Here is a 20,381-nt window from a genome sequence, read left to right on the forward strand (position 1 = left end):
CTCACCTTTCTTCTTCGCAGTTTTCTCCTCAGACATCTTATTGTCCCTGTCCTTGTGGACAGGCTCCATCACAGTCCCATTCACATGCAGGATGGGCTGCACAGCCCCATTGCCTCCTTGAGTTCCTGAGGGGCTATAGTTAGTTATGAGGGTCCTCTGTGTGGTGGCCATTCTGGCTGTGCTGCTGTGGGGAGCAGCAGTCCCTATGGTGAGCCGGGCAGTAGGGCATAGGACTGCCAGCACAATAGGGATCAGGTACATTGTCACTCTCCAGGCAGAGACTTGCACAGGACTGAGTAGTAGTAATGCAATGAGTGAAATTCAGCAGAACAGGCTGAGCCCTCTCCCTCCCCTCTCTCCTAATCTAACCTCCTCCACACTACAAATGCCCTGCTCACCAAACTTTCCCAGCCCCCATCCCGAATTCCAGCCACATCCAGAGGGGCTCTCACCACAGTCTCAGTCATACTAACATTCCCTCTGCTGAGTGCTGCAACATGACGGGAAATTAATATCTACAGGCGAATCATGATTCCATCGAATTCTTATTTCTAACTGCATAAAATATAAGAAGTCCCAGTGTCCACATCAGCAGTAACACAATGCTAGAGGCAGGTTCTATCTTACTATTGATGTGTAATTAAGTGCACAATAATGACGTCTCATGTTCTTACATAATATTGCAGGGGGCTTATTCATGATAAAGGACCGGCGTCCAGCTGTTATCTGAGTATCTACAGTAGCTCACATTGGATATCAAGGTACCTGAGCAATTCACAGTTGTCCCCCGATCCCTACCAACACCGCTTACATACATTTACATACAGCGTATCCCTAGTGGGGACATTTACATACAGCGTATCCCTAGTGGGGACATTTACATACAGCGTATCCCTAGTGGGGACATTTACATACAGCGTATCCCTAGTGGGGACATTTAAATACAGTGTAATCCTAGTGGGGACATTTACATACAGCGTCTCCCTAGTGGTGACATTTACATACAGCGTATCCCTAGTGGGGACATTTACATACAGTGTAATCCTAGTGGGGACATTTACATACAGCGTATCCCTAGTGGTGACATTTACATACAGCGTATCCCTAGTGGGGACAATTACGTATAGCGTATCCCTAGTGGGGACATTTACATACAGTATAATACTAGTGGGGACATTTACGTAAAGTATAACCCTAGTGGGGACATTTACGTACAGCGTATCCCTACTGGGGACATTTACGTACAGCGTATCCCTAGTGGGGAGAATTACGTATAGCGTATCCCTAGTGGGGACATTTACATACAGTATAACACTAGTGGGGACATTTACGTACAGCGTATCCCTAGTGGGGACATTTACGTACAGCGTATCTGTAGTGGGGACATTTACGTAAAGTATAACCCTAGTGGGGACATTTACATACAGCGTATCCCTAGTGGGGACATTTACATACAGAGTATCCCTAGTGGGGACATTTACATACAGTGTATCCCTAGTGGCGACATTTACATACAGCATATCCCTAGTGGGGACATTTACGTATAGCGTATCCCTAGTGGGGACATTTACATACAGTATAACCCTAGTGGGGACATTTACGTACAGGGTATCCCTAGTGGGGACATTTACATACAGCGTAACCCTAGTGGGGACATTTACGTATAGCGTATCCCTAGTGGGGACATTTACATATAGTATAAACCTAGTGGGGACATTTATGTACAGCGTATCCCTAGTGGGGACATTTACATATAGTATAACCCTAGTGGGGACATTTATGTATAGCGTATCCCTAGTGGGGACATTTACATACAGCGTAACCCTAGTGGTGACATTTACATACAGCGTATCCCTAGTGGGGACATTTATATACAGCGTATCCCTAGTGGGGACATTTACGTACAGCGTATCCCTATTGTAGACATTTACATACAGCGTAACCCTAGTGGTGACATTTACTTACAGCGTACCCTAGTGGGGACATTTACATACAGCGTATCCCTAGTGGGGACATTTACGTACAGCATATCCCTAGTGGTGACATTTACATACAGCGTATCCCTAGTGGGGACATTTACATACAGCGTATCCCTAGTGGGGACATTTACATACAGCGTATACCTAGTGGGGACATTTACATACAGTATAACCCTAGTGGGGACATTTACGTACAGCGTATCCCTAGTGGGGACATTTACATACAGTATAACCCTAGTGGGGACATTTACATACAGCGTATCCCTAGTGGTGACATTTACTTACAGCGCATCCCTAGTGGGGACATTTACATACAGCGTATCCCTAGTGGGGACATTTACATACAGCGTATCCCTAGTGGGGACATTTACATACAGCGTATCCCTAGTGGGGACATTTACATACAGTATAACCCTAGTGGTGATATTTACTTACAGCGTATCCCTAGTGGGGACATTTACATACAGCGTATCCCTAGTGGGGTCATTTACATACAGCGTATCCCTAGTGGGGACATTTACGTACAGTATAACCCTAGTGGGGACATTTACTTACAGCGTGACCCTAGTGGTGACATTTACTTACAGCGCATCCCTAGTGGGGACATTTACATACAGCGTATCCCTAGTGGGGACATTTACATACAGCGTATCCCTAGTGGTGACATTTACATACAGCGTATCCCTAGTGGGGAAATTTACATACAGCGCATCCCTAGTGGGGACATTTACGTACAGCGTATCCCTAGTGGGGAAATTTACGTACAGCGTATCCCTAGTGGTGACATTTACGTACAGCGGCCCTCATTCCGAGTTGTTCGCTCTGTAAATTTCTCCGCATCGCAGCGATTTTCCGCTTAGTGCGCATGCGCAATGTTCGCACTGCGACTGCGCCAAGTAAATTTGCTATGTAGTTAGGAATTTTACTCACGGCTTTTTCATCGTTCTGGTGATCGTAATGTGATTGACAGGAAGTGGGTGTTTCTGGGCGGAAACAGGCCGTTTTATGGGCGTGTGGGAAAAAACGCTACCGTTTCCGGAAAAAACGCAGGAGTGGCTGGAGAAACGGGGGAGTGTCTGGGCGAACACTGGGTGTGTTTGTGACGTCAAACCAGGAACGACAAGCACTGAACTGATCGCAGATGCCGAGTAAGTCTGGAGCTACTCTGAAACTGCTAAGAGGTGTGTAATCGCAATTTTGAGAATCTTTCGTTCGCCCAGTAGGCGGCGGCTTAGCGTGTGCAATGCTGCTAAAAGCAGCTTGCGAGCGAACAACTCGGAATGAGGGCCAGCGTATCCCTAGTGGGGACATTTACATACAGTATAACCCTAGTGGGGACATTTACATACAGTATAACCCTAGTGGGGACATTTACGTACAGCGTATCCCTAGTGGTGACATTTACATACAGCGTATCCCTAGTGGTGACATTTATATACAGTATAACCCTAGTGGTGGCATTTACATACAGCGTATCCGTAGTGGGGACATTTACATACAGCGTATCCCTAGTGGGGACATTTACATACAGCGTAACCCTAGTGGGGACATTTACATACAGCGTATCCCTAGTGGTGACATTTACATACAGCGTAACCCTAGTGGTGACATTTACATACAACGTAACCCGAGTGGGGACATTTACATACAGCGTATCCCTAGTGGTGACATTTACATACAGCGTAACCCTAGTGGTGACATTTACATACAACGTAACCCTAGTGGGGACATTTACATACAGCGTATCCCTAGTGGGGACATTTACATACAGCGTATCCCTAGTGGTGACATTTACATACAGCGTATCCCTAGTGGGGACATTTACGTACAGCGTATCCCTAGTGGTGACATTTAAATACAGCGTATCCCTAGTGGGGACATTTACATACAGCGTATCTCTAGTGGGGACATTTACGTACAGCGTATCCCTAGTGGGGACATTTACATACCGCGTATCTCTAGTGGGTACATTTACATGCTGTAAAGCGTATCCCTAGTGGAGATATTTACATACAACGTATCCCTAGTGGGGACATTTACGAACAGCGTATAGCTAGTGGGGACATTTACGTACAGTATAACCCTAGTGGGGACATTTACGTACAGCGTATCCCTAGCGGGGACATTTACATACAGCGTAACCCTAGTGGGGACATTTACGTACAGCATATCTCTAGTGGTGACATTTACATACAGCGTATCCCTAGTGGGGACATTTACGTATAGCGTATCCCTAGTGGTGACACTTACATACAGCGTATCCCTAGTGGTGACATTTACATACAGCGTAACCCTAGTGGTGACAATTACATACAGCGTATCCCTAGTGATGACATTTACATACAGCGTATCCCTAGTGGGTACATTTACATACAGCGTAACCCTAGTGGGGACATTTACATACAGCGTATCCCTAGTGGTGACATTTACATACAGCTTAACCCTAGTGGTGACATTTCCATACACTGTAACCCTAGTGGGGACATTTACGTACAGCGTATCTCTAGTGGTGACATTTACATACAGCTTAACCCTAGTGGTGACATTTCCATACAGCGTAACCCTAGTTGGGACATTTACATATAGCATATCCCTAGTGGGGACATTTACGTACAGCGTATCCCTAGTGGGGACATTTACATACAGTTTAACCCTAGTGGGGACATTTACGTACAGCGTATCCCTAGTGGGGATATTTACATACAGTATAACCCTAGTGGGTACATTTACGTACAGCGTATCCCTAGTGGGGACATTTACATAAAGCGAAACCTAGCGGTGAAATTACATACAGCGTATCCCTAGAGGGGACATTTACAAACAGCGTATCCCTAGTGGGGACATTTATGTACAGCGTATCCCTAGTGGTGACATTTACATACAGAGTATCCCTAGTGGTGACATTTACATACAGCGTAACCCCAGTGGTGACATTTACATACAGCGTATCCCTAGTGGTGACATTTACATACAGCGTATCCCTAGTGGGGACATTTACATACAGCGTAACCCTAGTGGGGACATTTACATACAGCGTATCCCTAGTGGGGACATTTACATACTGCGTATCTCTAGTGGGCACATTTACATATAACGTATCCCTAGTGGCAGGGGCGTATCTACCCATTGGCCGGGATGGCACTCGCCAGGGGCGCCAGCCAAGGAGGGGCGCCGCCCAGCTGTTCCATCCGCGGCCATTGGGTAGATTCACTGTGCAGAGGCTGCGTGATCACCTGCCTGCTGCCGCCGCGCCCCCCCCCTCCCCTCCCCTTCCGCTCTTCATCCTCTCCTCACCCGCAGTGAAGTAAGTGACCACGGCAGCAGCAGCCACTGTTCTTGATGCTGGTGTCCGTCACTTGCACCGCACTACAATCAAGAATATGTGTAGAAACGACAGCTCCCAGCAGCAGCCCTTATTGCTGAGAGCTCCCGGCCGCAAAGGCTGCTGGGAGCTGTAGTTTTTGCAGAGTTTTTTGATTGTAGTGCGGTACAGTGTTGGACGGACACCGGCATCAGGAACAGTGGATGCCGCCGCCGCTGCTGATGAGCAACTGCCTGGAGGGGGATAAGACAGGAGAAAAAATAATAAAAAAACAACAACAAATATATATATATGTATATATTATATATGTATACATATGTAGATATATATATATGTATACATTATGTATATATATATATATATATATATTATATATATATTATATATATTTATATATATTATATATGTATGTATATATATATATATATATATATAAACAGTGGTCGAAGTGGTGCGGTATACCGCCACTTCTTCCACTGACCCGGAAATTAAAGTGCAGCAGGAGGCTAGGGAAGTGGCCATCCTGCTGCACATGGTACTCCCGTCCCTGCTCGGTGGCTGTGTACAGCGCTGTACTAGCTCACAGCCGCTCACCGGTGCCAGCCGCTCACCACTGCCCACCGCTCACCGCCGCCAGCCACCTGCCGCCACCTGCCGCCACCTGCAACAAATGATGGTCAGAGGGACTTCACCGCCGCTGCCCATGGGTGCCTCCGTCGACCACAGTCAGGTAATGGTCCCCTGCTGTCACCGTCTCTCCCTGTCCCCACTGTCACTCTCGCTCTCCCTGCTGTCACTGTCGTCACTCTCTCTCTCCCTGCTGTCACTCTCGTCACTCTCTCCCTGCTGTCACTGTCCTCACTCTCTCTCTCCCTGTCATCACTCTCTCTCCCTATCGTCACTCTCTCTCCCTGTCCCTGCTGTCACTCTGGCTATCCCTGCTGTCACAATTTCGGATCATTCAGTGTGCTACAATGTGAATTTCGTCTCATTCAGTGTGCTACAATGTGCATTTCGGCTCATTCAGTGTGCTACAATGTTAATTTCGGCTCACTCAGTGTGCTACAATGTGAATGTCGGCTTATTCAGTGTGCTACAATGTGAATGTCGGCTTATTAAGTGTGCTACAATGTGAATGTCGGCTCATTCAGTGTGCTACAATGTGAATTTCAGCTCATTCAGTGTGTCACAATGTGAGTTTTGGCTCATTCAGTGTGCTACAATGTGAGTTTCGGCTCATTCACTGTGCTACAATGTGAATTTTGGCTCATTCAGTGTGCTATAATGTGAATTTTGGCTCATTCAGTGTGCTACAATGTGAATTTCGGCTCATTCAGTGTGCTACAATGTGAATTTCAGCTCATTCAGTGTGCTATAATGTGAATTTCGGCTCATTCAGTGTGCTACAATGTGAATTTCAGCTCATTCAGTGTGCTATAATGTGAATTTCGTCTCATTCAGTGTGCTATAATGTGCATTTCGGCTCATTCAGTGTGCTACAATGTGAATTTCGTCTCATTCAGTGTGCTATAATGTGCATTTCGTCTCATTCAGTGTGCTATAATGTGCATTTCGGCTCATTCAGTGTGCTACAATGTGAATTTCGGCTCACTCAGTGTGCTACAATGTGAATGTCGGCTTATTCAGTGTGCTACAATGTGAATGTCGGCTTATTCAGTGTGCTACAATGTGAATTTCGGCTCATTCAGTGTGCCACAATGTGAGTTTTGGCTCATTCAGTGTGCTACAATGTGAGTTTCGGCTCATTCACTGTGCTACAATGTGAATTTCGGCTCATTCAGTGTGCTACAATGTGAGTTTCGGCTCATTCAGTGTGCTACAATGTGAATTTCAGCTCATTCAGTGTGCTACAATGTGAATTTCGGCTCATTCAGTGTGCTACAATGTGAATTTCAGCTCATTCAGTGTGCTACAATGTGAATTTCAGCTCATTCAGTGTGCTACAATGTGAATTTCGGCTCATTCAGTGTGCTACAATGTGAATTTCGGCTCATTCAGTGTGCTACAATGTGAGTTTCGGCTCATTCAGTGTGCTACATTGTGAATTTCAGCTCATTCAGTGTGCTACAATGTGAATTTCGGCTCATTCAGTGTGCTACAATGTGAATTTCAGCTCATTCAGTGTGCTACAATGTGAGTTTCGGCTCATTCAGTGTGCTACATTGTGAATTTCAGCTCATTCAGTGTGCTACAATGTGAATTTCGGCTCATTCAGTGTGCTACAATGTGAATTTCAGCTCATTCAGTGTGCTACAATGTGAATTTCAGCTCATTCAGTGTGCTACAATGTGAATTTCGGCTCATTCAGTGTGCTACAATGTGAATTTCAGCTCATTCAGTGTGCTACAATGTGAATTTCGGCTCATTCAGTGTGCTACAATGTGAGTTTCGGCTCATTCAGTGTGCTACAATGTGAATTTCGGCTCATTCAGTGTGCTACAATGTGAATTTTGGCTCATTCAGTGTGCTACAATGTGAATTTCGGCTCATTCAGTGTGCTACAATGTGAATGTCGGCTTATTCAGTGTGCTACAATGTGAGTTTCGGCTCATTCAGTGTGCTACAATGTGAGTTTCGGCTCACTCAGTGTGCTACGATGTGAATTTCGGCTCATTCAGTGTGCTACAATGTGAATTTCGGCTCATTCAGTGTGCTACAATGTGAATTTCGGCTCATTCAGTGTGCTACAATGTGAATTTCGGCTCATTCAGTGTGCTACAATGTGAGTTTCGGCTCATTCAGTGTGCTACAATGTGAGTTTCGGCTCACTCAGTGTGCTACGATGTGAATTTCGGCTCATTCAGTGTGCTACAATGTGAATTTTGGCTCATTCAGTGTGCTACAATGTGAATTTCGGCTCATTCAGTGTGCTACAATGTGAATTTCGGCTCACTCAGTGTGCTACAATGTGAATTTCGGCTCATTCAGTGTGCTATAATGTGAGTTTTGGCTCATTCAGTGTGCTACAATGTGAGTTTCGGCTCATTCAGTGTGCTACAATGTGAATTTCGGCTCATTCAGTGTGCTACAATGTGAATTTCGGCTCATTCAGTGTGCTACAATGTGAATTTCAGCTCATTCAGTGTGCTACAATGTGAATTTCAGCTCATTCAGTGTGCTACAATGTGAATTTCGGCTCATTCAGTGTGCTACAATGTGAATTTCGGCTCATTCAGTGTGCTACAATGTGAATTTCGGCTCATTCAGTGTGCTACAATGTGAATTTTGGCTTATTCAGTGTGCTATAATGTGAATTTCGACTCATTCAGTGTGCTATAATGTGAATTTCAGCTCGTACCGTGTGCTATAAGGCGAAAGGGGCACCAGTACTAGATAGTATAAGAGGTTCTACTACACTGGACACGCCCCCTTTTGGGTGATACGTCTTTGACTTTTCCATACCCCCACTTCAAAATTTCCACTTCGACCACTGTACATATATATATATATATATATAATGAGCAGTTACCGGCACTCCACCTATTCACATGATGCCTCCGGTGCCATCCAGCTGATATAGCATATAATACTAATACTAATGCTATAATGCTAATACTGTTGGCCTGTCATGAAATATTGTAATATTGCTTTTATAATAATAAAAATAATCTCCACTATGAGCGCATTCTCCTTTCATCTTTGTCTTTAGAAATATATATCTGACGACAGTAAGTATTACGTGGCTACGCCCCTATTTAAAAAATGTGTGTGGGGGGGGGGGGGGGCGCCAGTGCCCTACTTTGCCAGGGGTGCTCAGACCCCTAGATACACCCCTGCCTAGTGGAGACATTTACATACAGCGTATCCCTAGTGGGGACATTTACATACAGCGTATCCCTAGTGGGGACATTTACATACAGCGTATCCCTAGTGGAGACATTTACATACAGCGTATCCCTAGTGGGGACATTTACGTACAGTATAACCCTAGTGGGGACATTTACATACAGCGTATCCCTAGTGGGGACATTTACATACAGCGTATCCCTAGTGGGGACATTTACGTACAGTATAACCCTAGTGGGGACATTTACATACAGCGTAACCCTAGTGGTGACATTTACATACAGCGTATCCCTAGTGGGGACATTAACATACAGCGTATCCCTAGTGGTGACATTTACATACAGCGTATCCCTAGTGGGGACATTAACATACAGCGTAACCCTAGTGGTGACATTTACATACAGCGTATCTCTAGTGGGCACATTAACATACAGCGTAACCCTAGTTTGGACATTTACATACAGCGTATCTCTAGTGGGCACATTTACATATAACGTATCCCTAGTGGAGACATTTACATACAGTGTAACCCTAGTGGGGACATTTACATACAGCGTAACCCTAGTGGGGACATTTACATACAGCGTATCCCTAGTGGGGACATTAACATACAGCGTAACCCTAGTTTGGACATTTACATACAGCGTATCTCTAGTGGGCACATTTACATATAACGTATCCCTAGTGGAGACATTTACATACAGTGTAACCCTAGTGGGGACATTTACATACAGCGTAACCCTAGTGGGGACATTTACGTACAGCGTATCCCTAGTGGGGACATTTACATACAGCGTATCCCTAGTGGGGACATTTACATACAGCGTATCCCTAGTGGAGACATTTACATACAGCGTATCCCTAGTGGGGACATTTACGTACAGTATAACCGTAGTGGGGACATTTACGTACAGTATAACCCTAGTGGGGACATTTACATACAGCGTATCCCTAGTGGGGACATTTACGTACAGTAAAACCCTAGTGGGGACATTTATATACAGCGTATCCCTAGTGGGGACATTTACATACAGCGTAACCCTAGTGGTGACATTTACATACAGCGTATCCCTAGTGGGGACATTAACATACAGCGTATCCCTAGTGGTGACATTTACATACAGCGTATCCCTAGTGGGGACATTAACATACAGCGTAACCCTAGTGGTGACATTTACATACAGCGTATCTCTAGTGGGCACATTAACATACAGCGTAACCCTAGTTTGGACATTTACATACAGCGTATCTCTAGTGGGCACATTTACATATAACGTATCCTTAGTGGAGACATTTACATACAGTGTAACCCTAGTGGGGACATTTACATACAGCGTAACCTAGGTGGGGACATTTACATACAGCGTATCCCTAGTGGGGACATTAACATACAGCGTAACCCTAGTTTGGACATTTACATACAGCGTATCTCTAGTGGGCACATTTACATATAACGTATCCCTAGTGGAGACATTTACATACAGTGTAACCCTAGTGGGGACATTTACATACAGCGTAACCCTAGTGGGGACATTTACGTACAGCGTATCCCTAGTGGTGACCTTTACATACAGCGTAACCCTAGTGGGGAGATTTACATACAGCGTATCCCTAGTGGGGAGATTTACATACAGCGTATCCCTAATGGGGACATTTACATAGAGCGTAACCTTAGTGGTGACATTTACGTACAGCATAACCCTAGTGGGGACATTTACGTACAGCGTATCCCTAGTGGGGACATTTACAAACAGCGTATCCCTAGTGGGGACATTTACATATAACGTATCCCTAGTGGAGACATTTACGTACAGCGTATCCCTAATGGGGACATTTACATACAGCGTATCCCTAGTGGGGACATTTACGTACAGTATAACCCTAGTGGGGACATTTACATACAGCGTATCCCTAGTGGGGACATTTACGTACCGTATAACCCTAGTGGGGACATTTACATACAGCGTATCCCTAGTGGGGACATTTAAGTAACAGTATAACCCTAGTGGGGACATTTACATACAGCGTATCCCTAGTGGGGACATTTACATACAGTATAACCCTAGTGGGGACATTTATATACAGCGTATCCCTAGTGGGGACATTTACATACAGCGTATCCCTAGTGGGGACATTTACATACAGCGTATCCCTAGTGGGGACATTAACATACCGCGTATCCCTAGTGGTGACATTTACATACAGCGTATCCCTAGTGGGGACATTTACGTACAGCGTATCCCTAGTGGGGACATTTACGTACAGTGTAACCGTAGTGGGGACATTTACGTACAGCGTAACCCTAGTGGTGAAATTTACATACAGCGTATCCCTAGTGGGGACATTTACGTACAGCGTAACCCTAGTGGGGACATTTACATACAGCGTATCCCTAGTGGGGACATTAACATACCGCGTATCCCTAGTGGTGACATTTACATACAGCGTATCCCTAGTGGGGACATTTACGTACAGCGTAACCCTAGTGGGGACATTTACATACAGCGTATCCCTAGTGGGGACATTTACGTACAGTGTAACCATAGTGGGGACATTTACGTACAGCGTAACCCTAGTGGGGACATTTACATACAGCGTATCCCTAGTGGGGACATTAACATACAGCGTATCCCTAGTGGTGACATTTACATACAGCGTATCCCTAGTGGGGACCTTTACATACAGCGTAAACCTAGTTTGGACATTTACATACAGCGTATCTCTAGTGGGCACATTTACATATAACGTATCCCTAGTGGAGACATTTACATACAGTGTAACCCTAGTGGGGACATTTACATACAGTGTAACCCTAGTGGGGACATTTACGTGCAGCGTATCCCTAGTGGGGACATTTACATTCAGCGTAACCCTAGTGGTGACATTTACGTACAGCGTATCCCTAGTGGGGAGATTTACATACAGCGTATCCCTAATGGGGACATTTACATAGAGCGTAACCTTAGTGGTGACATTTACGTACAGCGTAACCCTAGTGGGGACATTTACGTGCAGCGTATCCCTAGTGGGGAAATTTACATACAGCTTATCCCTAGTGGGGACATTTACATACAGCGGAACCCTAGTGGTGACATTTATGTACAGCGTATCTATTGTGGGGACATTTACATACAGCGTATCCCTAGTGGAGACATTTACATACAGCGTAACCCTAGTGGGGACATTTACATACAGCGTTTCCCTAGTGGGGACATTTACATACAGCGTAACCCTAGTGGGGACATTTACATACAGCGTAACCCTAGTGGGGACATTTACATACAGCGTATCCCTAGTGGAGACATTTACATACAGCATAACCCTAGTGGTGACATTTATGTACAGCGTATTTCTTGTGGGGACATTTACATACAGCGTATCCCTAGTGGGGACATTTACATACAGCGTAACCCTAGTGGGGACATCTTCGTACAGCGTATCCCTAGTGGGGACATTTACATACAGCGTATCCCTAGTGGGGACATTTACATACAGTATAACCCTAGTGGGCACAATTACATACAGTGTATCCCTAGTGAGAACATTTACATACAGCGTATCCCTAGTGGGGACATTTACATACAGCGTATCCATAGTGGGGACATTTACATACAGCGTATCCCTAGTGGTGACATTTACATACATCGTATCCCTAGTGGGGACATTTACGTACAGCGTAACCCTAGTGGGGACATTTACATACAGCGTATCTCTAGTGGGCACATTTACATATAACGTATCCCTAGTGGAGACATTTACATACAGTGTAACCCTAGTGGGGACATTTACGTACAGTGTAACCATAGTGGGGACATTTACGTACAGCGTAACCCTAGTGGGGACATTTACATACAGCGTATCCCTAGTGGGGACATTTACATACAGCGTATCCCTAGTGGTGACATTTACATACATCGTATCCCTAGTGGGGACATTTACGTACAGCGTAACCCTAGTGGGGACATTTACATACAGCGTATCTCTAGTGGGCACATTTACATATAACGTATCCCTAGTGGAGACATTTACATACAGTGTAACCCTAGTGGGGACATTTACGTACAGTGTAACCATAGTGGGGACATTTACGTACAGCGTAACCCTAGTGGGGACATTTATGTGCAGCGTATCCCTAGTGGGGACATTTACATACAGCGTATCCCTAGTGGGGACATTTACATACAGCTTATCCCTAGTGGGGACATTTACATACAGCTTATCCCTAGTGGGGACATTTACATACAGCGTATCCCTAGTGGGGAGATTTACATACAGCGTATCCCTTGTGGGGACATTTACATACAGCGTATCCCTAGTGGTGACATTTACATACAGCGTAACCCTAGTGGTGACATTTACATACAGCGTAACCCTAGTGGGGACATTTATATACAGTGTATCCCTAGTGGAGACATTTACATACAGCGTATCCCTAGTGGTGACATTTACATACAGCGTATCCCTAGTGGGGACATTTACATACAGCGTATCCCTAATGGGGACATTTACATAGAGCGTAACCTTAGTGGTGACATTTACATACAGCGTATCCCTAGTGGGGACATTTACATACCGCGTATCTCTAGTGGGGACATTTACATACAGCGTATCCCTAGTGGAGACATTTACATACAACGTATCCCTAGTGGGGACATTTACGAACAGCGTATAGCTAGTGGGGACATTTACGTACAGTATAACCCTAGTGGGGACATTTACGTACAGCGTATCCCTAGTGGTGACACTTACATACAGCGTATCCCTAGTGGTGACATTTACATACAGCGTAACCCTAGTGGTGACAATTACATACAGCGTATCCCTAGTGGTGACATTTACATACAGCTTAATCCTAGTGGTGACATTTACATACAGCGTATCCCTAGTGGGTACATTTACATACAGCGTAACCCTAGTGGGGATATTTACATACACCGTAACCCTAGTGGGGACATTTACGTACAGCGTATCCCTAGTGGTGACATTTACATACAGCTTAACCCTAGTGGTGACATTTACATACAGCGTATCCCTAGTGGGTACATTTCCATACAGCGTAACCCTAGTTGGGACATTTACATATAGCGTATCCCTAGTGGGGACATTTACGTACAGCGTATCCCTAGTGGGGACATTTACATACAGTTTAACCCTAGTGGGGACATTTACGTACAGCGTATCCCTAGTGGGGATATTTACATACAGTATAACCCTAGTGGGTACATTTACGTACAGTATAACCCTAGTGGGGACATTTATATAAAGCGAAACCTAGCGGTGACATTTACATACAGCGTATTCCTAGAGGGGACATTTACAAACAGCGTATCCCTGGTGAGGACATTTATGTACTGTATAACCCTAGTGGGGACATTTACGTACAGCGTATCCCTGGTGGTGACATTTACATACAGAGTATCCCTAGTGGTGACATTTACATACAGCGTATCCCTAGTGGGGACATTTACATACAGCGTATCCCTAGTGGGACATTTACGTACAGCGCAACCCTAGTGGGGGCATTTACGTACAGCGTAACCCTAGTGGGGACATTTACGTACAGCGTAACCCTAGTTGGGACAGTTACATACAGCGTATCCCTAGTGGGGACATTTACATACAGCGTAACCCTAGTGGGGACATTTACATACAGCGTAACCCTAGTGGGGACATTTACGTACAGCGTATCCCTAGTGGTGACATTTACGTACAGCGTATCCCTAGTGGGGACATTTACATACAGCGTATCCCTAGTGGGGACATTTACATACAGCGTATCCCTAGTGGGGACATTTACATACAGCGTATCCCTAGTGGTGACATTTACATACAGCGTAACCCTAGTGGTGACATTTACATACAACGTAACCCGAGTGGGGACATTTACATACAGCGTATCCCTAGTGGTGACATTCACATACAGCGTATCCCTAGTGGGGACATTTACATACAGCGTATCCCTAGTGGGGAAATTTACGTACAGCGTATCCCTAGTGGTGACATTTACATACAGCGTATCCCTAGTGGGGACATTTACATACCGCGTATCTCTAGTGGGGACATTTACATGCTGTAAAGCGTATCCCTAGTGGAGACATTTACATACAACGTATCCCTAGTGGGGACATTTACGAACAGCGTATAGCTAGTGGGGACATTTACGTACAGTATAACCCTAGTGGGGACATTTACGTACAGCGTATCCCTAGTGGGGACATTTACATACAGCGTAACCCTAGTGTTACATTTACATACAGCGTAACCCCAGTGGTGACATTTACATACAGCGTAACCCCAGTGGTGAAATTTACGTACAGCGTATCCCTAGTGGGGACATTTACATACAGCGTAACCCTAGTTGGGACATTTACGTACAGCGTATCCTTAGTGGGGATATTTACGTACAGCGTATCCCTAGTGGGGACATTTACGTACAGCGTATTTCTAGTGGGGACATTTACGTACAGCGTATCCCTAGTGGGGACATTTACATACGGCGTATTCCTAGTGGGGACATTTACATACAGCGTATCCCTAGTGGGGACATTTACGTACAGCGTATCTCTAGTGGTGACATTTACATATAGCGTATTTCTACTGGGGACATTTACCTACAGCGTATCCCTAGTGGGGACTATTACATACAGCGTAACCCCAGTGGTGAAATTTACGTACAGCGTATCCCTAGTGGGGACATTTACATACAGCGTAACCCTAGTGGGGACATTTACGTATAGTGTATCCCTAGTGGGGACATTTACATACAGCGTATCCCTATTGGGGACATTTACATACAGCGTAACCCTAGTAGGGACATTTACGTACAGCGTAACCCTAGTGGTGACATTTACATACAGCGTATCCCTATTGGGGACATTTACATACAGCGTAACCCTAGTAGGGACATTTACGTACAGCGTAACCCTAGTATGGACATTTACATACAGCGGTATCCCTAGTGGGGACATTTACATACAGCGTATCCCTTGTGGGGACATTTACGTACAGCGTATCCTTAGTGGGGACATTTACGTACAGCGTATCTCTAGTGGCGACATTTACGTACAGCGTAACCCTAGTGGAGAAATTTACATACCCAGGGCTGCATTTAGGGGCAGAACTTTCCCCTAGGTGCTGGATTTCAGCCTGTACCTAGCAGGGGTGACTGGGGGGCCACAGGACCAGCGCATCCCACTCTGCAAAGCAGGGAGGCGTGGGAAGCTTGGGTGTGGCGTGGGTGCTTTGCCCACCTCACTAGCCTGCTGCGTCCACTGTTGCTGCACAGGCATCAGGCCCCTTGATGCGCGGGCTCTTCAGTCTCAGTCGGTTAAGATTATATTCTACCAGGATACAGGACCTGTGACATAACAACCACATGACCTATGACAACAGGTGGGCTAGCAAGGTGGTAACATGGACCCCAAATGTACCCTCGCCAGCTCAGTGGGTAGCTCTGCTTTGCTCACCACCAGGTTACTAAAATCAATAGATGTGGATGGTGAATCTGCTAGCCCACCTACCTTGTTCCTCCCCCTGCCATCATGGGTTACACGGCTGTGACATCAGAGTTCCTTTAGCCCGCTTGAATCTAGCCTCTACCCTTAGTTTACTGCCGCTTTTGCTGTTTCCCTGAGTCGGACTGGGGCATAGCACTACAGGGAAATAATTCCCATGAGACTGTGCTGAGAGGAGCATGGGCTGAGCTCTGATTGGAGAGGCCATCACATGCTCCTTTGACCTGTGTAGATCAGCAGCAGTCTCATGGGAGAGACTAACTCTCAGCCTTATGCTGCTTCCTGTGAGAAGACGTGGCATAATGTGAGGAAACTAAAATTTTGTGTATAAGGAGCACTACTGTGGGACATTATGTGTATAATGGACACTAATGTGTGTCATTATGTGTATACGGAGCACTACTGTGTGGCATTACGTGTATAAGGAGCACTACTGTGTGGCATTATGTGTATAATGGGCACACCTATGTTGCATTATGTGTATAATGTGCACTAGCATGTGGAATTTGTATAAGGAGCACTACTGTGTGGCATTATGTGTATAAGGGACACTACTGTGTATAGCATTATGTTTATAAGTGACACTACTGTGTGGCATTATGTGTATAAGGGGCACTACTGTGTAGCATTATGTGTATAAGGACACTACTGTGTGGCATTATGTGTTTAAGGGACACTACTGTGTGGCATTATGTGTATAAGAGGCACAACTGTGTGGCATTATGTGTATAAGGGGCACTACTGTGGGGCATTATGTGTATAATGGGCACTAGTGTGCGGCATTATGTGTATAAAGAGCACTACTGTGGGTCATTATGTGTATAACTATATTAGCTTAATTTGGGTACCCTGATCCTTGAGGTGTGCTGGGTGGGGGTGAAGGGTCCTAGTGAGCCTCTTTCCTCCTAGAATCATCCGATCTGCCTTCCAGGACTTATGATCTGATGTCCAGGGTCCTGAAGGTGAGGTGGGTGGCTCGGGGTAAGTGCCACATTTCATTCCACTTACCACACAGCAACATGACTGTATGCAGTAAAATGATATGTGGAATAATAAGTGCAAATCTTTATGGAACTGGCTTACCATGTACCGAGTGACCTCATCATGTACTGAGTAACCTCATCATGGGGCCTATTTACCAAAGTAAATTTGTGGGATATCTGCATATTTACAGTATCCCCTGAATATATCGGGGAGGGGAGGAAGGAAGGAAGGGGGGGGGGGGGGGGACCACAACAAACATCAGAGAGTTTTGCTTCCAATATCGTCTCCCAATGGTTTCTACGGGAGGTGCTTTTTGTCCATATTTACCAAAGTCCGGAATGCGATGCAGTCTAGAGTGTGGCCCCTGTAGGTAACGCTATCTCCAGATGGGGTTAGCCACTATAGCCTATCGTCAGCAGATGTGGTCAGCGAATGGGTGGTTAGTGGACCACACATGCGCTGAAGGAGTGGTGAAATGATCAAATTAGTGATCACTTCACTTCTACAACACCTGTGGGCGATCATTAATTTCTTATTGAAGCATTAGGAACCAGTAATTAATAATTCTGTCCCTAATGAAGACACATACACTGACCTGGCTTTATGCTAAAAGTTGGGTGAGGTTATAGGACCAATTAAGGCAGCTGCAGCTCTCATCTCTTCTCAAGAGACACCTGTACATGGCCTGATTGAGAGATGGAGGCAGTAAGCACAGCCGCTGTGTCTTTGTATGCAGCAACTGTGCTAAAATCTGCATTAGTAGCAGGAGGCGTATGTAATAGTAAGATAACTGCATGCAGAGCTGGCCCTAACCAATATGATGCCCTAGGCAAGATCTTGGCTGGTGCCCCCTAGCACCACCGCTGGTTCTGCCTCTGACCTTGCACCACTTTCCCAGCACCATCACCCCTCACCCATAGCAGTCCTTGTACCCCCTATATTTTAAATAGGAACAGTTCACACATTTGACGCACAGCCCAAAAAGGGGCATCTTCTTGCTGGGAAGGGGCATGGCCACACAATAGTAACCCCAATTCCAATTACGCCACACAGTACTGCAACTTTATTCACATTTTATCTTGCAATAGTGTCCATAATTCATATTACATCCCACAGTAGTATCACTTTACCTTATAAATGTTACTCCTCACAGTAGAGCCCCTTATTCACATTACATCACACTGAATTGCTCCTTATTCACATTACACCACACCTTATTGCTCTTTACTCACATTAGACGACACAGTAGTGCCCTTTCTATATGCAACGCCACATAGTAGAGCACCTTATACACATAATGCCACACATTAGTAATGCATTTATACACAATTCCACACAGTAGTGCCCCTTACACATATGAGACACATTAATGTCCTTATAAACATAATGCACCTTACACATTATGACAACCTTTATTAATGCCCTTTTACACATAATGTCCCTTACACATATGCCGCACATTATTAATGCCCTTATACACATAATGACACACATAGTGCCCCCTACATATTTGCTGCACATTATTAGTGCCCCTATACACATAATGACACACATACAGTAGTACCCTGTTACACATATGCCGCACATTATTAATGCCCTTATACACATAATGACACACATAGTGGCCCTTTACACATATGTTGCACATTATTAATGCATTTTTACATGACACACATAATGCTCCTTACACATATTCTGAACACTACTGCACAACCAACCCACTCACATGCACACAGCACTCACACTTTCACTAACACTGGGACCTCTGCCTCTGCTTGGATACAGATGTGTTCTCACAAATCTTGCATCAATGCTAACGTCGGGCACCTTTTTTTTTATTGAAAATGCATCTTATTTGCATAGCTATGTGGCTAGGATGCACAAGCAGCTTCTGCTGATTAAACTGATATGCAGCATGCCTATATACTGTGTGAGACTGTGGCTGTATCTGCATATGAAATGCTACATACATAATATAGGCATGTCGCATATCATTTTAATCAGCAGAAGCTGATGATGCCCCTAGGCATATCAAATGCCCTAGGCAATTGCCTAGTTTGCCTATGCCTATGGCCGGCTCTGACTGCATGCTTTCATGCTCCGTCTACTTCTGTACAAGGGCACATCCCAAAACATGGAGAATGGGTGCACATAAACATTGGATTTATGTTCATCAGTCAATTAGGCCCTTTGTCCATTCTGTAGCCCGAAGTGATTTAACCTTTGAAACTATCAATTATTTGTTCACGAATAGGAAGATACAAACTTATGCCATGCCTTGTTTAGGTGGATGCAATTAGACTTTATTCCACAAGATGGCAGTAGAATGCCAACGTGCACTGGATCCTCTTGTACTTTGAATTAGAGTGCCACACATTCATACAAGAAGCAGCCAGAAGCAGCATATTCTGCAGGAAGGCATGCCATCTAACCATACTTGCCTACTTGACCCTCTCCATGAGGGAGAAAATGCTCTGTTCCTGGACTTTCCTGGTAATGTATAATTGCCATCACCTGTGGTGAGCTAGTTAATTGATAAAGGGGGGTACTCACGGAGCGATATTCTAAGCAATCTGACCTGATTGCTTAGAATCTAAGCAGGATCGCTCCGTGTGTACCCCATACAGCGATGGCGATGCACAGCCCCGCGCATCGCTATCGCTGTTGCTAGATTGGCCTGCCGTGCATGCCAATCTAGCGGATCGCTCATTTCACCCGCTGGGTGAAATGAGCGCCCCCCCGTCTCCCCCCGCACGCTCAGCACAGATCGCGCTG

At 45.2% G+C, this 20,381-nt stretch overlaps 1 protein-coding gene across 1 annotated transcript in view; it reads right to left on the reverse strand.

The window, feature by feature from the left end:
* The window catches only part of LOC134931659 (probable carboxypeptidase X1), a 248,101-nt gene extending 247,743 nt beyond the window's left edge, over window positions 1-358 (reverse strand). Inside the window, exon 1 of the mRNA XM_063925433.1 lies at window positions 6-358. Coding sequence (XP_063781503.1) covers window positions 6-261 — 256 coding nt within the window. The 5' untranslated portion in view covers window positions 262-358. The remainder of the gene's footprint in view (window positions 1-5) is intronic.
* Window positions 359-20,381: the final 20,023 nt, after the last annotated feature.

This window comes from Pseudophryne corroboree, chromosome 1 (assembly GCF_028390025.1).
Source record: "Pseudophryne corroboree isolate aPseCor3 chromosome 1, aPseCor3.hap2, whole genome shotgun sequence".
NCBI classification, from domain to species: domain Eukaryota; kingdom Metazoa; phylum Chordata; class Amphibia; order Anura; family Myobatrachidae; genus Pseudophryne; species Pseudophryne corroboree.